Consider the following 27,599-nt stretch of genomic DNA (forward strand, 5'->3'; position numbering starts at 1 on the left):
CAGCTTGTATAAATTTTACCGCTTGTTTTCATTTTAGATTGAAAAATGAAAATTAATCCGTTAAACGTTCTAAACTTATTATTAGCATACTTTCAAGCGTTAAACATACCAGATAGTGTCACGAATTATCACGAAACCAAGTTGGCCGAAAAAATAAAAGAAATTTTAATAGATGCAACACATGATTTCAACGATGTAGAAATGATTACTGATGACTCTTTGGATTTTCAAGAAGAGTATAAAGACCATAATGCGGAAATAATTGAAGATGAAGTGCAACATCATTTTCCTGATCCGGATATAGCACCAACAAATCAATGTACAGCAGATAATGAAGAACTAGATTTTGAATACAAAAAAAGAGCTGTAGAATTTTGGAGAAGTAGCAAAACGAAGCAAAATTTAAGTCTCAAAACAGTGCAAAACAGATTCAAAAAAGTATCATCTATTAGTCAGCTACGTCGTTGGGCTCATTCAATTAATAAAGGTGGCACGTATAGAGAAAAAGTAGCACAAATTTGTCAGTATACCCTGGATAATTTTCAAGCAGCTCTCGACAGTGGTTCAATTATCCATGATGAAGATATAATTCGATGGGCCTTACAAGCTAAAAAAGAAATTGGTTTTGATGATATTAGATTCAAAGCTTCTAAACATTGGTTACTCAAATTTAAGCAAGCACACCGAATAGTTTCTAGGAAAATAAATAAGTTCATAACAAGAAAAACACTAGAAAGTGGTGCAGAACTTACGGCTAAAGCTGAAGCATTTATCGATGACGTTAAATCGTGTATACCAAGGATTGGACTCGAAAATTTGTATAATACAGATCAGAGCGGATTTCAGCTAGAAATGCATTCTGGAAGAACATTAGCAGTAGAAGGAGAAAAACAAGTGCAATGTCTGGTACAGTCAATTTCAGCAACAACGCTTATTAGTTATACTATACAGCCACTAATATCAGCTACTGGACAACTGTTGTCACCGCTATTTCTTGTTTTAAAGGAACCAAGTGGCAAGTTTGGCCCTATTGTAGAACAAAACATATTTAGACCAGAAAACGTGTACGTGGAAGCATCCAAATCTGGAAAATTAACAACAAGTAAGGGAACTAATAACAATTTTTACATTGTAATATCGTTGATCAGTTAATTAGTAAGTCGTTTAATTGCAGATCACTTCAAAATCTGGTTGGAAAAAATATTTTATCCCTATGTAGGCCATCACTCAATACTATTACTTGATTCTTGGAGTGGTCATTGTGACAAAGTTATAGAAGAAACAATGCCACAAAATAAAATTATTAACATAAAAAAAATTCCAACTGGAACCACAGGAAAAATACAACCACTTGATGTCTATGGATTCCGTATTTGGAAAAACTTTGTCCGAACATTTTCTGATAATGTAATGTTAATGGATCATGATATGAATTTACATGTGAGAAATAATATAATTAAACTTCAATCATTGGTTCACAACCAACTGTCTTCACCGAGATATATAGATTTGTTTAAATATTCCTGGTATAAAAGCGGTTACGTCAATGAAAAACCAGATAAATTTGATAATCCTATAGATTTCAGTTTTGGAAAGTCTTGTGCAACACATTGTGAAATAGAAGGGTGCACAAACATTGCAATTGTACGATGTGGTTGGTGCAAAAAAGCATTGTGCTTTAAACACTTTTATGAGGACTACCATTATTGTAAAAACATCGTAAAATAATATATTTTATGCTCAATACAAAAAATGCACTATGGCAAAAGATAAAAGATTGTAGATTATTATTATACTCTAATATTATAAACAAAAATACATTATAAGTTGAATTTACAATAAAGGAATTTCAATAACATTCTGATAACAATTTCTACGGAAATTATAAAACTGCTTCACACAGAGAATTTTCTTGTTTACAAATTTAGGAATTTGAGGTGGTTTGGTTAAAAAGCACAACCATTTAGCCTATTTGTTCTTGAGGGGTTTAGGGTTTAAGGCTCTTTAGTTCACATGTACAGGCTACAAAGATCACACATTTATAACAAGTTTTTATGAAAGTTAAAATTTTTTTTCGACATTTTCGTCCACCACATTGGTTCCGCCAGTTTGAATTTTCAAAATCTGATATCAGATTTGCAAAGAGCGATCTCGGAAACCCTTATATACAAACCTTCTACAAAATATTATGGATTGAAGTATACTTATAGTTATTTTGTGTTAGGGTTGGTTTACCCCCTAAAGGGTAGTATCTATGAAAAAATCGAAAAACTTAATTTGTTTATTATAGATGTTTACAAATTTTTTCCAATTTTTTTAGTCGTTTAAAACTTTTTTATTATATAAAATTTTTTTTCGATATTTCCGTCCGCCATATTGGTTCCGCCATTTTGAATTTTCAAAATCTGATAACAGATTTGTAATCAGCGACCTCGAAAACCTCTATATACAAACTTTCTAAGAAATATTATGTATTGAATTACATATTTACAGTTATTTTGTGTTAGGGGTGGTTTACCTCCTTAGGGATAATATTTATGAAAACACCGAAAGACGTCAACTAAATTTTGTTATTAAGGATGTTTAAACATTTTTTCCAATTTTTTTTAGTCGGTTTAAACATTTTTATTATAAAATTATGCCAAAAAATATATGTTTTCAACCCCTAAAAAATAGGGGATGCTACCCTTACTCTTCAAATCACCATGAAATACTTGCTCTTTTTGTAAGAAATAACCTCCAATTTGTTTCATTGAAAAATATTAATTTTAAGCCGAGATATTTAAAAAAAACGCTTTTTGGGGGTTAACTTTAGGGGAGGTTTTTACCCCTTAAAAGTGAAAATTAGCCGATAAAAAAAAATACGTGTATCTTATTTTTTTATGTTCTACAACATATATGAAAATCATCAAAATCGGTGAGTTCGGGTTGGGTACCTTTCCTTGTGAGTCGACTCGACATCGTGGATGCTACGAGCAGTCGGTACGGGTCGTATGTCGGGTGTTAGCGCCTATATTCCAACACTCCCTCCCGATTACACTCGACATCGTCAAGTCTTCTTAGTGATCTGCTACCTAGTTGTTTTCTATTGCGCCTCTGCTCGTGGTCATCTTTGTTATGTTACTCTGTAACATGAAAACTATATTAATTACCTAGTAACAATTTGGTCAACCTGTTGTGACTATCAGAGGGCAAAGGCTTAGTGAAAATATCTGCTCTTTGCTCCTTTGATTTGATCCATTCTATTTTTATATATCCTAATTGTGCGCATTGTTTGACATAGTCCTCACACACTCCTGGCATATGCCTTAATTTATTACTTCCATCCATCTTTGTGCAAGCTACTGCTGCTTTGTTGTCGCACCATAAGATGAGTGGAAAGTACTCCATATCCGGAATCACTTTCAGTGGTAAGCACATGCTAATCGATTCCCTACAGGCATCGCTCATGGCTACGTATTCAGCTTGGCACGTAGATAGAGCTACGTAGACTTGTTTGTGCATTCTCCATGCTATGGTATCTCCGTAACGCGTGACTACGTGACCACTGGTAGTGAGTGAGTTCTTGCAATCCACAAAGCTTGCGTCCGAGTAAACTTCCATTCCCTTATTCAGGCCTTTGTACGTTAGTTGTCAATTTTCTGAGTGTGCAATATATTTGAATATCCTGGTAACCATTTTCCATTGGTTCTCAGTTGGATTCTGTTGATGTCTGCTTAGGACATTGACTGCATAGGCCAAATCCGGCCTTGTATCTGATACCAGATACATTAGAGAGCCTACCACTTCTCTGTATCCACGCTGGTTAACAACTTTTTCGTTTGTCAGTTCGTTCTCTCGTTGCTTCCTTTGCTTATTAAGTACTTGGTGTGTCACCATGGGAGTTGGTTGGCCTTTGGCTTGTGCGTATCCGAATTTCACTTGCATCTTGTTTATAAACTTAATTTGGTCCAGTTTTGTGATTCTTTCTTTCCTATTTCTGGTTATGGTGATTCCTAGAAACTCTTTAGGCTCACCAAGGAACTTCATGTCAAACTTTTTACTTAGTTCTTCCTGCACTTCTTTCATCTTGGATTCGTTATTGCCTGTCAGCAATATGTCATCAACATACAACAGCATTATTATTCGGCTGTTGTTTTCAGCATATACAAACAAACATGGATCTCTGTTGTTTGCCATAAAGCCCAGTTGCTTAGAAAACTCTGAAAAATGTGAGTTCCAATTCTTTGGACTTGTTTTCAATCCATACAAGGATTTATGAAGCTTCCAGACTTTTTTCTGTCTCTGATTTTCATATTCTTCGAAACCATCTGGTATCTCTAAGAATATGTCCCTTTTTATTGGACTGCGGAGAAATGCTGCTTTGACGTCCAGTTGCCACATTACATAGTCGTGTTTGTTAGCTATGGCTAGCACTGTTCTAACAAGCGCAAGGCGAGATACCGGTGCATATGTTTCGCAGAGATCATAAAGGTTTGAATCTTTAAATCCTCTTATGACAATTCTTGCCTTGTAGTTTGGGTATTTGGTTCCGTTATCTTTTCGTTTGAACACCCATCTCGAGTCTAAGATATTTAACTTCTTTCCGTTTTTACATGTTCTATTGACCACTTCATATACTTGGTTTTTCTGCAGTGCTTCTTTTTCCTTGCTTATGGCCTCTAGCCATCTTTCTGCCTCTGGTGATGATACCGCTTCTCTATAGGATTTTGGATCTTCGTTGATCGAGGTTAACAGTGCATACAGGCTATACGCATTCAGACCTTCGATTTCATCTTGTGCGTTTTCGGCAGGTGCAGTTTTTCTGCTTTGCGTCTGCTTTCGAGTGACTGGTCTGTGTATCACCTTTGGAGGTGGCTTTACTGCTGACTTCTGATTTTCTTTGCGTGGTCTGCCTTTCTTTTTGGGTACTGATTCCACTTCTTCCGGTGGGCTTGGATTTTCCTCCTCGAAGTCGAGTAACCAAGTTTCTCTGTTAAGAGTGTCGTTAGTTATTGTCCAATTTTTAATATCTTCGGGCTTGTAGACGTCTCCGAAGACTTTGCTTTCGATAAATTGTACGTTTCGACTTTCGTACACTTTACCGTCTTCTGGATTCAACAGCAAGTAGCCTGTATCGTATCCTACCAACACTGTTTTATTCGACAGTTTGTCGAACTTAGTCTCCTGTTGTCCTTGGACCTTGGCGAAAGCCACGCACCCAAATCTCCTGATCTGGTTAATGTATATTTTTGATTCTGGGTTGATGACTAACAGTGGAGATTTGAATCTAATCGATTTATGAGGCGTCAGATTGTTCAAGTATACTGCGACTTTCACCGCTAGATCCCAGGCATTCATTGGCAACCTTGAATCATACATCAAAGCTCTCGTAATTTTCTGAATTGTCTGATTGTAGCGTTCAGCGATGCCGTTCAGTTGCGGAGTATATGGGCCGACTGTTCTCAATTCTGCACCATATTTGTCCATTACTTTATTGGTCTTTCCGCTGGTAAATTTAGTGCCTTTGTCGCAGTCCAAGTAACAGAATTTTTCGTCCTTTCCGCATATATTTCGACATTTTGCTACGAAGTCATCGATGCATTCAGCAGCTTCCGATTTGTGTTTCACTGGGTAAGCCATTGCAAAACGTGAATAGTTATCCACTAACACCACTATAAACCTACAGCCCTTCGGATGAGTAGCTGGTGTTATGGGTCCCATCGTATCAGCGCTGACTCTTTGCAATGGTTTCGTTGCCATTTCTTTGTTATTATCAAACTTCGGTCTATTCATTTTAGCTACTTTACATATTTCGCAGTATTTTAGGCACACGCCGTGGTCTTTTTCCCGAAATTCTTTAATGTCAGGATATAATTCTTTTAACGATTTTACTTTGTTCAGAGACGTATGTCCTAATCTAATATGCCATAAATTTACGGTGTTAATCACGTCAGTATCAGTAGACCTATCTTTATCATTATCGTTTCGAACTGTCGGTTCTGTATTCGTACTTTCATCGCTAAAAGTTTCTTTTTTCTTAATGTTCTTATTATCGTTTTTGTGAGAGATCAATGCATTTGTGTGTATCATTTGGCTCTTGTTCATTTTTACCTTCAAATCGATTATCCAAAATGGATTTTCAAACTTTCCTTCCAAAATACTCTCTTTCGTATTTGGTTCATAAACCTTAATTATTCTATTGTCCAGATAAACGCATAAGCCTTCATCTGTAAAACGTTTGAGTGAAAGCAGATTCTTACTTAAATTTTTCGCGTATATTACTTTATCTAGATCAATTACTTTGACATTTGTCAATTCAAACTTGACTCGACCTTGATTAGCTGATTTTATGCTTGATTTTTCGATTTTATTAGCGCAGCCTATTACACATTCAACCTTCTCATGCAATTGCGTTAAAATAAGTTTGGAGTTTGTCATATGATCGGTTGCTCCCGAATCTATGATAAACTTCTGTGTCGTATTATCGTATTCGTTCAGACTCACATACATACATACTGAATCAGTGATCGTGTTACCTTTTCCTGGTGTAGGTGAACGGAAGACGGACTTTCTAAACGGCGACCCAGACGGTGACTTGCTAGGATGTTCTTTCTCTCGCCTCGGGGACATGCTTTCCTGTCTCCTCTGCTTTCGCTTCGGTGAAAAGCTCCTATTCCTCTCGGTCGTTCTTTTACGTGAGGGTCCTTTCTTAGGCTCCTTGCAGTCTTTCGCGATGTGTCCAAACACGTTGCAATTGAAGCACTTAGGCTCGCTGTGCGAACAGTCTGCAATTATGTGAGTTTGGCTGCCACATCTCTCACATCGTTTACTCGGTCTTTCTCGGCTTACGGATCGTCTCTCCGTAGAACGACTCCTCCTGTCCTCCTTAGTGAATCCAAGCAAAACCGAGGTTCCTGTGCTTTTCTAAAGTGAGTTATCGATCTGTAAAATTAGGTCCTTTAGTTCATTGTATGTATACCTCCTACTCATATTACGGCTGGCTAAATTTTCAGCTGTAATAACTTCTGGGTAGGCTTGCTCTACTGCATTGTAAAATAGACTTTTCTTGGCTGTTTCAGTCATTTTGTCTATTCATTCATTGCTTTCGTATTTTCTAACCAGGTCTTCGAACCTTAAACAGAAATTAAACGCCGATTCTTTGTCTTTATTCAACTTTAGGTTAAACAGTCGTTTTTGAGCTGTGTGGGCGTTGTTTCTGAATTCGTTCCTTTTCATTTCTTTAATCTTTTCCAGTAATTCTACTGGGTCTTTAATACTCATGGTATATAGATGGTACTTATCATCTATTTTGTTCAAAATAATCTCTCGTACAATGTTCTTGTCGTGTTCAAATTCTTCTTGGTTTGCCAAGCTGTAATCGTGTCTTTTGATAAAACAACTTTCGTGATCTTAATTCCGAAAATAAGAAGTCCTCGAAAGGGGCGTATTCTGAGTCTAGCTTAAGTCTATACGTTCGCGTTATATTTGTTTGTTTTAGTTTCGTACGTTCATGCTTGTGTTAGACGGATTCATTTGTCTGGATTGATTGAATTTATTTAACTGTATCAGGCTACAATTAGAAAAGCGTTTACTTACATCTGTATCTTCTGGTAGTTTTATGTTATCGAATTTCGTTCCAAGACGTTCAGCTGATTCCACGCGCCAGTCCTTGTACGGAGGCAGATCTTTAAGCGTGTTCGTGTTAACGTTGTCATCCCATTCGTATGGACTTGAAATGCGTGGTCCGGACATGAGAGTGGACGAGCCTCTGAAGTCTGCACTTGTGAAGAAGCATCGACTGATTGACAGCAGATGTGCTGCAGGCGATAGAGGAATTGGAAATCTCCGCGAAGCCACCTGTCGCAGACGCGCAGGCTGGTCAAGTTGTAGCCGGTTTGCCCGTTTCATGTTCGTCTGAGTTCGCAAACATGCTAAAATGTCATATCTCAAAATTTTCCAAGAAAGCTGAGGAATGGGAGTCTTTCAAGGAGCAGTTTTGCTCGATGGTGAACAATGAGGTCAGCTCGCCGAATGCTGTCAAGATGAAATACTTAGTAGATTTGATTGAAGCGCCTGCAGCGCTCAGAATAAAGGGTCTCCCGTTGACAGGTGCTAGTTTTGACTTGGCCTGGCAGAAGTTGATGCGCAGGTACGACAATCCAAGAAGGCGCATGCATACGTACATGGAAATGCTGATCGATATGAAACCGGTTAAGCGGAAATCGTCGGGAGAGTTAATAAAGTTGCTGGATAAGGCAGAGGCCGCGCTTAAAGCTTTCAAGGACATAGGTTATCCATGCGAACACTGATAGCTCATTTTTTTGCCACGAGAGGAGGTCGAAGTATCCAATTGGGATCACATCAAGGGCTTGGAACTTGCTGATTCGGACTTTGCTCGTTCCAAACGTATAGACTGCGTGCTCAGCGCAGAGTGCTGCTATTATTTGGCCGGGGCTCAGAGTTGGAGAAGCTGATACTCCTGTTGCTCAGGAGATTGTTTTTGGGTGGATTTCGACGTGTAGAGCGTCTTCTGGTTCTGAGTCTGATAGTGCTCGGACTGCTCAGGCATGTCATGCTAAAATTGAACTTTCAACTTCGTCGTTGTTAGAGAGGTTTTGGGAAATGGAGGAGATTTCCACCTCAAAAGTATTGTCCAAGGAGGATCAGTACTGCGAAGACGAAGTCCTGCTTTGCGGACACGGTTTACCGAGACTCTAAGGGTACATTTGTCGTCCGTTTGCCATTTTCTGAGAAGTTGTCAGAATTTTCTTTTACATACACGAGGAAGATTGCTGTGGCGTGTTTGCTTCGCTCAGAGAAACGTCGAGCGCAGGATTCGAGGGTAGATGGTGCCTATAAGAAATTCATGGACAAATATCTGACTTTAGGTCATATGGAGCCTGTAACTAGTTCGCATCGAAGGGACAATACGTTTTACTTTACTTATCACCCAGTGTACTTAGCTGAGGTAGGGCCGAAAGGCAAATTTCGTGTGGTTTTTAACGGCTCCTTTGAAAAAATATCGCTGAACGACGTTCTCTTGACTGGACGCAAATTGCAGTCGGATGTCGCGAATATCATTTCGATGTGGGGATTCTCGGAGATAGTGTTTACAGCTGATATTGTTAAAGAGTTTAGGCAGATTCTAATTCACCCAGATGATGTTGATTGGCAAATAATAGTTTTGCGTTCTGATGCTTCAAAGCCCATTAGAGATTATAGGTTGTTGACGGTTACGTATGGTACTCGCCCCGTTCCGTACCTCTCAATTCGAACTCTTCTTCAGCTGGCAAGTGAGGGATGTACAGATTTTCCCTTGACTGAGCAGGTGCTCAGACACAACATGTATGTAGATGATGCTTTTATAGGCGCTGACAATGATTCTGAGGCCATTGAGATTCGAAAATATTTGTTTTGCGATCCCGTAATGATTTTGTATTATGTTACAATTTAAAAAGTGCATGTTTATCATACAATATTTAAATGTTAGCAACAAAATTTATTTTGTTTAGATAGAAGACTAAGTTTGTTTTTAACATGATTTCTTACGGTAGCAATTAACAATATTTTTGCAATAAAATGAAATTGGGGCAAGATCCAGGCCTGATCAATCAACCGGATTTTGTGAAAATATAAAAACTGATTTTTTAATTTTTACGGATCGTATTGAAGTTTATTGTTTAAAAATACCGAAGTACTATCTGAATATTGCTTTGAAAAATAGTACATATGCATAGATTGGATGAGATTCAAACATTTAATGAATAAACCCATATTGAACCTACGGCATCCCATTACATGCCTGATCAGGTACGTATATTCGTTCTTGGAACAGGGCCGGATGGTTTGGTCCAGCGTGCCATAGTGAATTTCTAGTCGGAGTCGGGAGTGTTACAAGCGATTTCGTACAGAATAAGAAGCAGATCGCGATATCGTGTTTATCGATCGGCATCGATGGTATTTTATTGGACAAGAGACGCTGTATATTCGTTAAGACACACACGCATAGTACAGCTCAGTTTAAATATGAATTATTGGAAATACATCAAAATAATATAATTTAATTTATTCATTAAGTTAAATTCGATTTGCTTAATGGTATAAGTTTTCATAATATAAGCAAAGGCAATGAAAAATAAGTCATTCCGATTTATTTCAGAATTTTCCAAGCGCATTTTATGCCTTGTGAATTCGTATTTAAAAATGGCGTAATGCTGCCACTACTAAATTAGAAAAAAAACTGCGTCTGAAATACAAGGTTCTCGGTGTCGCCGCCAGGATATGACGTTTCGGAAGCCGCCGTTAGGATACGTTATTATTCCACTCAGCCATTGATTTAAAATAAAAAATTAATTTTCGTGTTGAAAAAGTATATGTAATAGATATTAATTTACAAAATTTTCGATAAAAAATAACTAAAAAACTAGCTTTCGAATTTTTAGAGATTTTCTTGTGTTGGTCAACGTCAACGATTTTTCTGTCCTGATCCTTCATTCTTATATGTATACAGAGTTCTTGTTATAAAGTCTCGAGCGTAAACTATCAATCGTGCAGAGTATACACCCAACTTTGAGAGTTAACCCCCTATGTGAAGGAGTATATACTTAATATATAGGGTAAAATTCTTGCTTTCTAGAGTACACTCTTAATTATGGAAGTTAACCATTATAGAATACCGAGAGTTGTTCTCGCAAGGCAAGGCATAGAAATACAAAAATATAACTAAATAATACCTTAAATGTAACATGAAAATCGAAACCGTACCTGTACTTTTTGCAAATGTATCTCGACCAATCGGAACCTGCAAATAGTCCCTAGCCGATGTAGGTGGATGGGGAGCGTGAGTTAAAGCTTTCTGCACAAGTCCCGTCAAATTAGCAAGCTGTCTTTCCATGTGTTCAACTCTTATTCTACCAACAGAAAAATTTCATTAGTATTTGTTCGATTGAGTTTTTAATTATAACTTGCTCGCTTGTTCGATTAAAACATTGATTTAAACATTAAATATATATAATCTTCAAGTTTATAATAATATGAATATGAAATAAAATATATTAAAAAATTAATATACTGTTATTTAAATAAAGTCTAATTTTAAAATCAAAAGTAATTATGTCACAATATAAAATAGATTAAATTTTAATATACCTGTGTTATATTTAATTCATATAGTGATCATATATAAACATCAACCGAACGACGTTAGGAGGGAAGTGACCCTGCTAGTGACAAAATTGAAGTAAATACTTTGAAATTATTTTTAGTGATATTCAGTATAAATACCTTTAACTTTACTGTGCTAAAACCTTAATTATCCCTGCTGGCCCATTGTGGTACTCGGTGCAATGTTTTGTGAATTTGTTCACTGTCTGTAGGATTCCAAGTGTACAAATGGTTCTTTTGGGCTCAGATTCAAGAAGGATACTTTGTACACCTGTAGTTTTGGTATGAATGCAATGAACAAATTCACAAAACATTGCACCGACTGCCACACTGCGGCCGGAGGGGTTGTGACCCTACCTGCCCTGGACCTGCTAAAAAGCAGAGAAAGAGGGACTGCGGTAAATTAAGAAAGAGGAAGGCCCACGAGCACGCTCTCGCGACTGTCTCATCCACTGAGCCAATGACCGTAACAACTATAGTGTTGGTGCTGGAGGACTACCCCGATAGTCCGATCACCCTGGAATTGATCCAAGAGTTCCAGGGTGCGGTCAGAAAGAATGTGAACCTTTAGCCACCAAATACATGGCCCAAATTCAACGCCTCCTACTGTAAGAAGGGGGCGTCAATCTTGGTAGCCAGCAATCTAGAGTCAAAGAAGTGGATGGCCAACAAGCTAGCCACTCTGGAGTTGCTCTGGCGCTAGGCTCAAAATAGAGATGGGGGAGGAGGGGCTACTCCAACAAAGGATCAAGATCGTCGCCCAGTTTCCTGATCCAACAGAGAGGCTGGTGGTGATCTTGAAAAGGTTGGAGGGCTACAAGTTCTTCCTAAAGACAAAAGCGTGGATGGTCGTCGAATCCAAGGTCGGGAAGAAGGGGGAGGCCGGTGAGTAAAACAGACAGCTCCTAGTACTGACCTGAGGCTGTACTGAGCTTACTCAAGCTCCTAAATAGACATTACACTACTACAGAGGAGAAGACGCTAAATCTCTTTGTACAAACGCATTTTTCCAGCTTCGTAGGGGGCGGGGACGGGTGACCTGTCGCTAAAGGGTGATGTGGGTTATAAGATCTTTCGAGCCATTTAAGTCACCGACACCCGATGGTATCTTTTCAGCCCTGCTTAAAAAATCGGAGGACGTTATCATTGGCTCACTGACACGAATGGCGAGAACAAGCATCACGCTCGGCTTGGTCCCGCAGCATAATTCGTTTTGATGTGTAGGTTCTGTACGTATATGCATTGTTTGGCGGAGAGACTAACTTTTGATTAAAAAATATGTCAATCTGATCAAATATTGCGTGTACAAAGTTATTCACAGGCCCGACTTTGAGATTTTCGGCGGGTGTATCAGTAGCCGATAGTATTTGAACTGTCAAGTGCAGCATTGTGTGCGAAGTTCGATGTAGTGATCGGTTTAACTTGGAATTAAAAATTCCAAGGGTGAGTTACCATCGTGGCTGAGAGACGAAACAGGTTTGTAGTATAGATAAGCGCTACTTCCGATTGATGTTTGAGTTAGAGGAAGAGTAAAGAGATCTAGTTCGCTTTTCATGCCCTCATTGCTGCACACGTGTAGGTACGCCATTGCTATCAACTTTTAGGTCCGATAATATCTGTCACACTTGTAACACCGCTCTTACTCTTCTTTTTCCGCTGTACCTTCTTCTTTACTCTGTTTACTCGTATTTTGGTAAATTTATCAAGATATTCTAACCACTTGACAAACAGTTTTTTATTTCTGCGACCCTTGCTTTTAATAACACGTTCAATTTTGAATTCTTGATCGGCTAGCATACGGGCGGCACCTACGCGAACCAATTCCTCGTTGTAGAAAAATCCGTCAATGATTTTCCCATTAAGATCTTCCAATTCTTATGTGAAGATTTGTTATGCGTTGAGTTATGCGTGTGATTTTGAAAATTTCTTCGCTATATTTCTTTTCAAATATTTCCGAAAAGGTGCCCTTGGACCGACTGATACGCACGTAGTCATTGACCCTATATTTAGGCTGTATCAGGTGCTTCTTTTCTCGGGGGTGGCGCTGTTGTTCCACGTTGGCGCGGGCTTTGTACGCATTGCGGAGGTTAACGTCGACAGACTGCATATTCGTAGATGTGAGAATCGTGTTGTTATTTGCATCGACAATTTTCTGCATCACGTCAATGTAGCACTTGGTGTTGCGATGGGTAAAATACCTCCACATTCTCTCTTTTGGTATGAAATTCACGCGCTCAACTACGGCCGCTTTGATATGAGGATTTCGAGCAATGAGAAAAAAATGTCTTTTTTTAGAGAATTTGTTGGACAGCGCTACTTGTAAATTCCTTTTCCTTGTCCGTTAGTAAGCCCTGAGGCACACGATTACCGGATCGTCATTGTCAATTGATACATATCCGCCTCCTAAACATTGTCAATGTTGGTGACATTATAATGCAGTCTAGAACATTTTTTGCGTATTTAATAATGAAGCGTGTAGGTGTCTTGGTTACTCAGCCACTCGTAAGTGTGCTTCTTTTCTCTGGCCGTTAAAGATTTGCCTCGAGTATTGACGCGAACAAGATTTTGGGCACCGCCGTAGCCAGCCTCGTGTCCGGGATCGTAGTACTGTTTCTCGAATTTCATACAGGTAGATTTGACCATCTTTTTTGACGCGTCTGGGACGTAGCTACTGGACCCGCACTTTTGCGTTGATATTTGTCTAATCATTTTGGAGATGTTAGTATTGCCGACGAATTCATCCGGTGTTTTGGAGCTGGCGATAAACTTTGCAAATTAAAATTTTCCAGCAGGTGGCTCGTACTGGTCGCCCTGTTTTTGCTTCACCAATACATCGCTCAGTAAGTCTGCGATATTTAATTGAGGCACAAGACTACCATCTATGATAACACTGCCTGTATCGTTCCATTTGAGACGATTAGGCTCGTTAGCCTGCCAGTATTTTAGCAGCAAACGTGCCTTTTTCTGATGAATTTTCGGCTTATTTTTGATAATAGTTTCTTCCGACTGAGGCGTCGCGAGATTCTCATCGCGAGGCTCTTCGATCTGCTCGATCTCCTTAAAGAAAAGAAATCCACGCAGCGCTTGCAAGTAGTTTTTACACTTTTTTTCTTCACTGGTAATTTTTTTTTTAATTAAGAACCTTGTACATTTATGCGTCTAATCGTGATAAATTATCCCAGGGTGTTTGTACACTACCCTCGGACGGTAGGGACGGAGGTGTCTGCTGCTGCTGCTATTGTAGGTGCGCTAACGTAGGTTGCATGATATTTTGTAAACGCTCGGCTATCGCCTCTAGTACAATAATCATTTTTCACGCGTGTTCCACGTCGTTAGCGTAAAATTTTTGAAAAAATCATACTGATGAGTGGCTCGAAAGCAGTGGTAAGAAAAACTCACTGCTCTGAATTATAGCACGATTTTTACGCTTCCAAGTTTGTTTATTGCCTGCACCTGACGACGATGGTACGTTAATGAGTTTTCGCAAGATTTGTTTGTGCTTCTTTAGCCGACGCTTTTGATTTTTCTTGATTTCTACCACGCCGTGCAAAACGTTAAGCACGTACTCGCAGATACACTTTATAAGATTTATATCGGATGTACGTAACAGTGCGTCACGCTGTTGAGCGTTTGCGTGGCAAAGAGTGTTCAGGAGCGCGAAGTGCTTCTTTGAAAAATTTTTTCCGTAAACGATGCATGGATCGCTGCGCGATGTTTGTTTAGCCATCGCTACTGAGAGACTGATTTTCATAAGCAGTGCTCGCCCTCTTTAATAATCATAATTTATCGACTTTTGCGCAGTAAGTAGGTATATTGTGGCTGATCGTCAGGAAAAATGCTCGTGTGGAAACGAAACTCGTCCAGTGTATCTTGCTTCAGATCGAAGAGCAGGTAGCTGTGCGGCTAACTACATGTACGCCTCTCGAAGAAATTTAGGATCCTCCGGATGGACTTGCCGCGTTCTTGAAGAGTACGATGTAATTAGAATTGAGCGATATCACGCTGATTTGAGCCCTTGTAAAAAAGATATTGACACAGATAAATAGTTGATAAATTTTTGTGATGACAGCCACGTACAAATAAATCGAGTATCACGCTACTCGACGATTCGCGCATCAAGTCATCGAGAATCAAAAAATTTTTTAAACATTATCTTTGATACTACCTTGATTAAACCTTGAATTCAATCTTGATATCAACCTTGATTCCATTTTAATCAAAAAGAATATTAAACGTAAATTGCAGGTTTAACAGGATAAATATTGATAATGCGTAAGTAAAGGCATCAATTGTTAAAATTTATAATCTATACGAATAACAATTTAAGAACGAAAATTGAAAATAGCTGATCCAAAATGACCGACCACAGCATGCGTTTTTGTACTATATGGCTCTGAAAATTTGTTTCTTGTCGTATTTTTGCCATCGCTAAACCAAAATTTGACGATCAAAATTCGAAATGGCCGATCCAGAATAGACACATCAGATCTAAGATTCTAGGGTCGCTAAATACGAGTCTGATATCAGATTTGCAACATTATTTATTTAAACGATGCTGTTTATGCAAATTATTGCAAAATTATGGATTTAACAAACACTAGTGTTATTCTAGGGATTTTAAAGGTTGCTGATCACAAATCTGTTACTAGATTTGCAAAATCATTTGTTTCAACAATTGTCTTTACATAAATAATGGCCAAATTTACCTTTTTATCATATGATTCTAAAAAAGGATCAAATATATACCGTTTTGGGGGTCGCTAAACTCGAATCTGATAACAGATTCGCAAAATTATTTTTTAAACAATGCTGTTTATGCGAATTATTGTAAAATTGAGGATTTAACAAACACTAGTGTCATTCTGGGGGGTTTTATCGGTCGCTGATCACGAATCTGTTACTAAATTTGCAAAATATTTTATTTTAACGATTTTTTAAATAAATTATGGCGGAATTCATCTTTTTTTATATGATTTACAAAAATGATCAAATATATACTGTTTTTGGGATTGCTAAGCACGAATCTAATATCGAAATTCTGTTTTTGTGGCAAAAAAATATTAATTGCTCCATATTAATACATTTTTTATTCCAAAACTGTCTTGGCACATCGGAGAGAAGCGAGAATTAAATCTGAGGCCAAAATTGTTCAACTAACGTTCTCCACCCGCCCTTTTCAAGAAAAGCATTCACCAAAAGACTATGTTAGCACATCGGACGAAGGCAAGCAAAGCGCGGAATGAATTTAAACCCAAAATAACTTATTCAAACTACACCTCGGCAAATCGAAGGTTTGCGAGCTGAGCGGCGAATAAATCTGAAAACTAAATATGTAAACCCAATTACCTCACGCTCCCCAAGTACAATAATTTACTTTAAAAATACGTCGGGACATCGAAAGAAGACAAGCAGAGCGAAAAATAAATATAAACCCAAAACACTTAAACCCAATTACTCCACGCTCTCCGAGTAAAATAATTTATTTAAACTACAACTCGGACATCGAAAGAATGCGAGCAAAGCGAGGAATAAATCTAATTCCAAAATTCTGAAACCAAAGTACCCCACACTTCCCGAGTGCAATAATTTATTTTAAAAACACGTAGGCACATCGGAGGAAGGCAAGCGGAGCGAGGACTAAATCAAAACCCAAAACTTTTAAACCTACTTACCCCACGCTCTCTGAGTGTAATAATTTATTTAAACTACACATCGCACATCAAATGTTTCCTTACTTCGATGTACAGAGGCGTAGTTTAAATAAATTATTCAATTCTGGGAGCGTTGGGTAGTTAGGTAAATGCACATTAGTCTTAGATGTATAGGCTACAGATATACTAAAACTGCGCTCCTCATGAAACTAGCGGGTGAGGATTCATACGGCCCGTAAGCGCTGCTAATATCCGAGTAAATAATGTTCTTAATATAGTTACATCTATGAAAATCTATCATGTTCACGTATTAACGCGGGTATATACTTGAGTAACGGTGGGAAAATAACATTTTTCATTTCCACTATTATTCCACTGTAAATTACGACGCGTGCGGAATTTTTTTTAAATTATTGCAAAGTATATTTAAATGTTAGATCACATAGTGACATAATGCATGGAGTATAGGTGCGTGGTATAGGTGACTTTAAAAACGCTTGTTTTAAACATCACCTCAAATTTACTCGCCACCCTTCGATATACGGCATATTTTTTAAATAGAAATATTTTCCCGCAGAGAATTCTTGAAGCTTTGGGTATACTATATGAGTTATTTTTAAAATACTATCATTGTTGTTGTTCGCCCCCCCTTAATATGCCAGCGTAATTCGTTAAGTTATATATTTTTGCCTTAAACATTTGCGGCGAGTGGAGTAGGCGGGTGCGGAAACTTTTATTTTAAGCGACATCTTGCTCTCGCCTTGTTTTTTCAATGTTCTTTCTATTTAAAAAAGTATATTTTTTGTATAGAACTTGTGGCTTGAGGTGTAGGTGGGTGTTAAATCAAGATAACGTTTGAAACGGACACTATTCTTCTTGGTCTTGAACGCGTATAAGATTTTAGTTTTTTGAGAAGAGCAATGATCATTTACTGATCTGCGTCTGGATTCCGACAGCAGATCACAAATAGAAATTTGATTCTATATAATAGTATATTCTCCTAATATGTAATAGGTCCGGGATGCCAGGTAGTAAAAAGTTATTTTAATAATTAAAGTATGTTATTTCTTTTAAATAAACAAAATATATTCTATCAGTAGTCTTTTAAGATAGAATATTGCGTAAATTGCGAGTATTCTTGGTATCAGAGAATTTTATATGTTTCCTTTGATTATACAATATAATTATAAGACAATACACTTTATTTTGCGTTATTGGATTTAGATCACGATTTTCTAAGTATACAAATGATTTGAAATTATTTTATGTTTCGCTAACTGATACGCGTTAGTTGCGTTATCAGGTTAGAAAGAAGTATTTAGAGATATAGAAATTTTATAAGTTTGAGAAATATTCGAAAATATTCTAAGTCTTCTACCTGCTCAAGGCATAAGTTGCTCAAGAGCAGGGACTAGGCGCTTTAGTTGCGCTGGCCCTTAAGTTGCGCTGGCGCTTAAGTTGCGCTTCGTCTAGCTCATACGGGTCCTTATATAGGCCACGGAGAGAGCAAGTATCAAGCCGCCGGGAAAACTCTCACATTTATATCTACACACATACATTCACACCTATATACATTTATCATTCATACACTTATAATGTGCACCCCGCGCCGCCGCTCGCTGGCTACTCCTTCACTGATTATAATCGCGCCGCTGCGCACGCCGCTTGCTATGTAGAGGTATACATGCGTGTTGCACGCTCTCCCGCTTTCTTGCTGCTTCCTGCTGCTACCACTGGATGGCTCGTGGCGCTGCTGTTGTTCTGTTGCTATAAGCTCAGCTGTCAGCTGTAGCGCGTAGCGTTCATATAGAAAGTGATGGAGCGCAAGAAGTTCTCGTACAATCTAAAATGTTATTCCATAAAATTAGGTATTTATTATTTTTTATAATTTTATGCGGAACTTTTACGTACTCACTAAATTATTCACTAAATGAGTATTCTCCCGTGAAAATTCGCGGCGTGTGGGGTTGATGAGTTTAAGAGCTTTTATTTAGAGGCTACCCTTGCTCTTGCTTACCACCCTTCGATGTCCCGGCGTATTTATTAGATAACTATTCTTACATAAACAATTGGGGGACCCGGGGTAGGTAGGTTTGAGGGCGCTACTTTTAGATCGGCAAAAGTGGGGTAGTTTGGTTTACGCATTTTAGTTTTGGATTTATTCCTCGCTCAGCTCGCCTTCCTTTGAGGTACCGACGTATTTTTAAAATGAATTATTGCACTCAAGGGGCGTGGGGTAATTGGATTTATGCAATTTGGTTTTAGATTTTATCCACGCTTTGCTCGCTTTCCTTCAATGTGCCGAGGTGTCGCTTAAATAAATTATTCTCTTTGGGGAACATGGAGTAAGTAGGTTAAAATGTTTTGGGTTTAATTCTCGCTTTGCTATATTATTACACTCGGAAAGCGTGGGATAATTGGGTTTAAGCGTTTTGGGTTTAGATTTCTTTTTTACTCTGCTTGCTTTCTTTTGATGTCTTGACATGTTTTTAAATTAAATAATTCTACTCGGGAGCGTGGAGTAATGAGGTATACACATTTAGGTTTTAGATTTATTCCTCGCTTCGCTCGCCTTTCATCGATGTGCCAACGTGTTTATGAAATAAATTATTTTAGATTTATTTCCGACGTAGGTCGTCTTTTTTCGATGTGGCAGGTGTAATTTAAATAAATTGTTACACTCGGAGAGCGTGGGGTAATTGGGTATACACATTTAGGTTTTAGATCTATTCCTCGCTTTGCTCGCCTTTCATCGATGTGCTGACGTGTTTTTAAAATAAATAATTCTACTCGGGAGCGTAGAGTAATTTGCTTTACACATTTAGGTTTTAGATTTATTCCTTGCTTTGCTCGCCTTCCTTCGATGTGACGACGTGTAGCTTAAATAAAGTATTAAACGTGGAGAGCATGGGGTAATTGCGTTTAGATTTATTCCTCAATTTTTTTGTCTTCCTGAGATGTGCGAGGTGTAGTTTAATAGTATATTGTGTACTAAGGGCGTAAAGCAGGATTTTTTAGGCCAAGTGTGAAGTTTGCAGTACAAGTCAAGGCGAGTTAGTCCGAGCCGCAGACGAATATTGCAACCACACGAGGCCAAAAAGCCCGCTGAGCACACCTTGATGCACACCATATTTTTTGTAATGCATGTACTGATTTTCGCGTTTTAAACTGCACGTGTTGAATTTGGAGCGAGTTTAGAAGATTCGCCAATGAATTTAGAAGCTTTCGCAGAAGGTACTTTTGCGCCTGCTGCAGCAATTTTTTTGCCCGGCGATGTGAAAACGACCACTTTTGTCCCTAATTTTAGGTCAAAAAAACGCGAAGATCATGTATGTGTTACAAAAATTAATTATTGTACTCTGGAAACGAGTAATTGGGTTAACACATATAGGTTCAGATTTATTCCTCGCTTTGTTCGCCTTCCTTCAATGTGCAAGGTGTAGTTTAAATAAATTATTACACTCGAAGAGCGTGTGGTAATTGGGTTTAAGCGTTTTGGGTTTAGATTTCTTTTTCACTTTGCTTGCCTTCTTTCGATGTCTCGACATGTTTTTAAAGATAATTATTGTACTCGGGAAGCGTGGGGTAATTGGGTATACTCATTTAGGTTTTAGATTTATTTCCCGGTCAGCTTCCCTGCTTTCGATGTGCTGACGTGTTTTTAAAGTAAATTATTGTACTCGGGAAGCGTGGGGTAATTGGGTATACTCATTTAGGTTTTAGATTTATTTCCCGGTCAGCTTGCCTGCTTTCGATGTGCTGACGTGTTTTTCAATTAAATAATTCTACTCGGGAGCGTGGAGTAATTTGCTTTACACATTTAGATTTTAGATTTATTTCTCGCTTTGCTCGCCTTCCTTCGATGTGCCGACGTGTTTTTAAAATAAATTATTTTATTTGGGGAGTGTGGGGTAAATGGGTTTACACATTTAGGTTTTAGATTTATTTCGCGCTTAGCTCGCCTTTTTTTCGATGTGCGAGGTGTAGTTTAAATAAATTATTACACTCGGAGAGCGTGGGGTAATTGGATTTAAGCGTTTCGGGTTTAGATTTATTTTTCGCTTTGCTTGCCTTCTTTCAATGTCCCGACGTGTTTTTAAAGCAAATTATTGTACTCGGTAATTATTGTAATCAATTAATATTTTTTTGACACAAAAACGGAATTTCGATATCAGATTCGTGCTTAGCAACCCCAAAAATGGTATATATTTAATCCTCTTTGTAAATCATATGAAAAAAGTAAATTTCGCCATAATTTATGTAAAAACGATTGTTTAAACAAATGATTTTGCAAATCTAGTAACAGATTCTTGATCAGCGACCTTTAAAACCCCTAGATAACACTAGTGTTTGTTAAATCATCAATTTTGCAATAATTTGCATAAACAGCATTTTTTGAAAAATAATTATGCAAATCTGTTATCAGATTCGTGTTTAGCGTCCTTAGAATCTTAGGACTGATGTGCTTTCTCGTTTTTTGCGTACTTTCCCATTATTAAAAATAAGACAAGAAACAAATTTTCAGAGCCATATAGAACAAAAATGCATGCAGTGGTCGGCCATTTTGAATTGTCATTGTCAAATTCTGGTTTAGCGATAGGAAAAATACGAATAGAAACAAATTTTCAGAGCCATATAGTACAAAAACGCATGCCGTGGTCGGTCATTTTGGATCAGCTATTTTCAATTTTTTTCTTAAATTGTTACCGTATAGATTATAAATTTTAACAATCGATGCCTTTACTTATGTATTATCAATATGTATCCTGTTAAACCTGCAATTCACGTTTAATATTCGTTTTGATTAAAATGAAATCAAGGTTGATATAAAGGTTGAAATCAAGGTTCAATCAAGGTAGTATTAACCATGATATCAAGGTTGATATCAACCTTGATATTTTTGAAAGGGATACGCGTGAATGTCGCGTATTACCAGTTCTAACCATAAAATAGGGTCAAAATTTTCCGACGCGGGCTGTAACACACGCATGATTATGCTTGAACCGTTCATGCGAAATCTCCGAACGTAGTGATTCTGCTCTTCTATGATAGCGAAACGGAAACCAGGACCCCGAACATTTGTCGTATACTTATTTTCTACAGCACTTGTTACTGTTATTAACACTGTATGCGCCTTGCCTGTCGTCGTAGTCATCGTCGTCATTGGTGTGCATACTATCGTCACTACGCACAGTACCGTTACTAACAATATCACAATGCAAATTTTCTCCATCGCTAGCGGCAGTGATGCTGACGAGGCGCCTGCTATCGCTACTTCTTCTAGTAAAGCTAGTCAAATCGTCATTAGTTTTATTTTCACGCTGTATACGTCGTACATCTGAGCCGCCGCCGCCACCACCACCACCACTACCGCCTACCTGCGGCGTATATTGGTTACTTCTAGATCCATTTGCATCATTATCAGGAGTAGGATACATTTTTCTGGTTCTGCGTTTGGCAGGCCACTTGAATAAAGTTTCACAATCAATCCCATTATTTTATGATCATTATTTTATTTAACATTTACAGCACTCACTTACACGCGCGTAATTTATGTACATTAAACATTTCTTTTTTTTTAATTATATTTCTAAAACATCGCTGAAAGCGAAACGCTTTTCTTTTCACATAAAGCACTCGCCGATATTTGAATATTGTTGATAAATTCATTAAACTATAATGGGGTAAGACTTGACGATGAGAGGAAACATCGTATTGTTTCCGGATCTAATTGCCGGTTGTGTTATCGGATGGTATTTTCAATATACTGACCATGCTTTATAGAAGAAATTCGTATTCTATTGAAACAGATCAATTTTTCAGATTCGTCAATTGCATAATCTAAATAAAACTACTCAGTTTCATTCGAATACTTTTATTGATCTGCTGCAGCAAAAAATAATGTTGAATTTTAATGACTATTGATTTGTGTATAAAAGATTTTAGGGATTGTAATGATAATAACATATAAAATGTATAAGTTAATTATGCGATTAGAAAATAATAATCAACGGAACCTTATTCGCCATAGCATTATTCGAGCTAAGGAAAAAGACTAAACTATTCCTTATAAATGCTGCTGAACTACGGGATAATACTTATTTAACGTGGTGGGTCAGTATTTATTTGCTTCTATTTCTTTTTGCGTGTAACGGGCCCAATCTTCAGTCACGACAGCACTTCCATCTGTCTAGCAGCTACGGCTATGCCAAAGCCGGAATGGCAGTACGACACTGTAACGTACGACAGTCCCGCCATTTACGACATGTTGTATGACACTTATAACGGTTTATGTCGCGTTGTTGCGGCCTATAGTTTTGGACTTGTTGAACGACGACAGCGCCACTGTGTGCTCTCTCTCAAATAGATGTGTTCTTATCTAAATAGTTGTTAATTCTGTTACTATAAGGGTAAATGAGATTTACATTTATGGAGCAAATTATATTATTCTGTGCGTTAAAAGTATAAGCTAATGTATTTTAGTACACTCAAAATTTTCAGATTTTGCGTAAAAGCCACGGAGTCATGCTAGCAAATTGTATCAGGAGTAAAGATGCCTTTAATTACTAATAGTGTTATTCTATAGTTATATTTATGTAGTTTATGATTCGAATCGTTTGTCCAATTTTAATACTGAAGTTTACACTCCATATTTAGTTAGTATTTTAGATTTAAGTTTGTTTTGACTTTTCAATTTCAAATTGTAAATTATATTGCATATATTGTTGGTGCATAATAATATTGTTAGATAGTTATTATTTTTCTCTAATTATTAGTGATATATGTGCGTGTATGTATATAATTTGTTAAATTGCACAAGTGTTCCATGTATGCGTATCCTGCCTCTAATAAAGTACTTATATGGAATTATTAGATAAATGATTTATTATAAAGTAAAAACAAAAATTATTGTTTAAAACTTTTTCTATTAAGCATTTACTTTGTGGAATTTATTTTATTGTTGCAGGTTCTTCAATGTTTATGATGTTTGTAGCAGATGAATTTTTCTATCAGCTACTTGACTAGTAAAGTATATTATTTTTAATTTATTAAAATTATTATTTATCTTGTATATAAATGATTTTGTTGCATTTTATTGCAAAGTATAATGTCATTGATATTTCATTATAGTCAAAAATTGCATAAAAATTTGTTTACGGTTGAAATTATGATTAAAATATTAAAATATTGTTCTTATTTGAATTTTTTTTATTATTATTATTATTAATTTTTCAATGCAAAAATGATTGTTATTTATAATTGTTATAATTTGCTATGTATAATCTAGTTACAATTTAATTAATGTATACAATGCATAAATCTGTTACAATGCCGCTACCCTAAGCGGATCTTGAGCGTTGTCGTCCAGATCAGACGGGTGGGTGCCTATCACCACTACACAGCGCGTCCTTAGGTTGCGGATAGAGGAACAGCCCCTGAGAAAGAGGTTAGCTGCGAATAAATTGAATAAGCAGTCGCGGACAGCCGATAGGAACAGGCGTAGGTGTGATGAGCCCACACTGTCGAACGCATTCATCTAGAAACACTACGCAAGCACCACAACAAAAAACACTTCACATTATCTCTTATCTCTTAATCTATCTCTTTCATCACACATTACAAAAATGGGAAAAATCCTACTACCGAGGAGGATGCGATGACAACTGCCCCGAAAGGGGATGTGTAGAATGATTCGTCACCTGGTCTTACGCGGTAACGATGCCAGCGAAGGCGCGCTGCCTTGCAGGGGGGCGTTAGGATGCGAGAATGAAACCGTAGTGTGTCTGACGACGAATTGACACTGTCCTCGACAAAGTCGGAAAGCTCTCATACTTAGTTCTAGAGAGGTATGGGGGTTATCACCTCTAGAACGGTGGACTCACCTGCGATCGGAACAGGATCCGAAGCGCGCGGGTTTAACATAACATCATGGCTCAAAAAAATCAAATCCGAACCAAAAGGGACTTAAGGGTCGGAACTTGGAATGTTCGCAGTCTATACAGAGCAGGTGCGTTTAAAGAACTCGTAAAGGAAGCTGATAGGTACAATCTAGATTTGGTAGCAATACAGGAATCGCGGTGGCCAGATGGCGGAGAACTAGCATCGGGTAACTTCACGTACCTGTATGGGGCCGGGAGTGGGGGATCTCTAGGCACCGGATTTCTCGTAAGCAAATGCATCATACATTCGGTTAAAAGTTTCAAATCCGTCAATGATAGGCTCTCGTACATCATTATCGAAGGTGAATGGTATAGATATGTATTTATTAATGTACACTGTCCTACGGAGGACAAAGAAGAAGAAGCTAAGGATCTCTATTACGAAACTTTAGAGCAGGTAATCGACCAGTTCGCGTCTTACGACACAAGAATAGTATTAGGCGATTTCAATGCTAAAATAGGTAGGGAGGAAATGTTTAGGCCTACTATAGGTAAGGAAAGCCTGCACGAAGCCAGCAATGATAACGGTATTAGGGTCATAAATTTCGCGGCGGCAAAAGATCTTATAATCAAAACTACGTGTTTTAAGCACAAGAACATACACAAGGCAACGTGGACATCGCCGGACGGGGCCACACAAAACCAAATTGATCATTTCCTCATTGAAAAAAGACGTCATACTAATGTTCTTGACGTAAGGGCCTACAGAGGGGCAGATAGCGACTCGGACCACTTCCTAGTAGTAGCCAAAATAAGAGCTAGACTAGTAGCGAATCAAAATAGTAAGCGAGCAAACAAGGTAGAAAGCTTCGATATTGAGAAACTACGAGATAGAACAGAGCGAATTAGGTACCAGATAGAAATTAATAACAGGTTTCAGGCACTTGAAGAAGCAAACACATCGCCGGAGGGGAATGACGAACCGAATAGCTTATGGGGGGACATCGAAAAAACGATAAAAGAGGCCGCGAGCAAAGTACTGGGTAAAAAGAAAAAGCCAAAGAGCAAACCATGGTTTGACGAAGAGTGCGAACTCTGGTTTGAAAGGTGCAAAAAGGCTAAATTAGATAGCTTACAAAATAGAAGCGATAGGACCTTAGAAGAGTATTCTAACGTAAGGAAACAGACGAGCGCGATCTACAGAAATAAGAAGCGGGAGTATCAAAAGAATCTTATTAGGAGAATAGAAACTAACAGTAAGGAAAATAACCCCCGCGAAATGTACAGAGGGATTAACGCCATCAGAAAGGGTTTTATGAGTAGAGCGCAATTGATGAAGGACGAAAACGGGGACCTCGTAACAAATGACAACGAATTACTGTCGCTGTGGAAAAATTATTTCGATAAATTATTAAACGTGCACGAAAATAGCGAAGAATTAGGGGACGAAATTCACACTGCTGAACGCCACGTGGAGGAACCGAGCTACCAAGAAGTAGAGGCCGCGATTAAAAAACTAAAAAACAACAAAGCCGCGGGAAATGACTCTATACCAGCTGAGTTACTCAAATATGGGGGCGTCGAGCTCACTTTCAAAATCTATAAACTAGTATGTGCCATCTGGAAAAATGAAACAATACCCGAAAATTGGAAGGAATCTATCATTATGCCGATTTTTAAAAAGGGGGATAAGACAGACTGCAATAACTATAGGGGTATTTCACTTTTAGCAACGTGCTACAAAGTTCTGTCAAACGTAATACAAGCTAGACTCACTCCATTCGCGGAAGATATAGTAGGAGATTATCAGTGCGGATTTCGGTGCAACAGATCGACGAGCGATCAAATGTTTACCATAAGACAGTTGTTAGAGAAAAAGTGGGAATTTTGCGAAACCATACACCAACTATTTATAGATTTTAAAAAAGCGTACGACTCTATTAAGCGAAGCAAAATGTATCAAATTCTAGTACTTCTCGGTGTACCGAAAAAACTCGTGAGATTAATTCAAATATGTCTGAACGGAAGCACGGGAAAGGTCCGAGTAGGCGGTAATGTATCAGAACCCTTCATGATACGCGATGGTTTAAAACAAGGGGATGGGCTTTCTACGGTGCTGTTCAACTTAACGTTAGAGTATGCCGTTAGAAAAATGCAGGTTAGCCAGCTGGGCGCAACGCTTAATGGAACAACGCAGATACTAGGCTACGCAGATGATTTGGATATACTGGGGGATTGTAGGGAAACGGTAGCAAGAAACGCGGAAATCCTCATAAAAGCGGTGGAGTATACAGGGTTAGAAGTGAGTGAATCAAAAACAAAGTACATGATTGTGGATAAGCTAGGCATCTGCAGAGGGGAGGAAGATCTCAGAGTTCGGAATTTTACGTTTGAAAAGGTTAGCGAATTCAGGTATCTGGGTACGACCATAAATGATAGAAACGAGATTAATGTCGAAATAAATAAGAGACTCCATTCGGGTATTGCTTGCTTCTACGTCGTGAGTAATTTACTTAAGTCGAGGCTGTTGTTTAAAAACGTTAAAATAAGAATGTACAGGACAATAATACTGCCGGTGGTTCTGTATGGGTGCGAAACGTGGGCTCTCACTAAGCAGGCGGACAACCGTTTTAGGGTATTTGAAAATAAAGTCTTGCGAAAAATATACGGGCCGAAGAAAGATGAGGAAACCGGGGAATGGAGGAGACTACACAATGATGAGTTACACAATCTGTACGCGTCACCAAATATTAACAGAATAATAAAATCGCGCAGATTGGGATGGGCAGGGCACGTAGCGAGAATGGGAGACGACCGTACGGCAGCGCGTGTCATGAAGGGCAGGCCGATGGTAACGCGACCTCTAGGTAGACCTAGACGTAGATGGGAGGACAACGTAAAAGCGGATCTAGTAGAAATAAGA

The 27,599-nt window shown here is 38.1% G+C and overlaps 1 protein-coding gene across 37 annotated transcripts in view; it reads right to left on the reverse strand.

The window, feature by feature from the left end:
• LOC100118566 (coiled-coil domain-containing protein AGAP005037) overlaps positions 1-27,599 on the reverse strand; it is a 1,551,999-nt gene that overhangs the window by 741,647 nt on the left and 782,753 nt on the right. For all 37 annotated transcript variants that reach the window (XR_004345134.1, XR_004345131.1, XR_004226356.2 and 34 more), the window contains one exon: positions 10,747-10,892. Coding sequence is in view for 30 of the 37 variants with exons in the window: in XM_032601341.1 (XP_032457232.1) it covers positions 10,747-10,892 (146 nt within the window). In the remaining 7 variants the exon portion in view is untranslated. The remainder of the gene's footprint in view (positions 1-10,746; positions 10,893-27,599) is intronic.

Source organism: Nasonia vitripennis, assembly GCF_009193385.2.
Source record: "Nasonia vitripennis strain AsymCx chromosome 1 unlocalized genomic scaffold, Nvit_psr_1.1 chr1_random0005, whole genome shotgun sequence".
Lineage (NCBI taxonomy): Eukaryota > Metazoa > Arthropoda > Insecta > Hymenoptera > Pteromalidae > Nasonia > Nasonia vitripennis.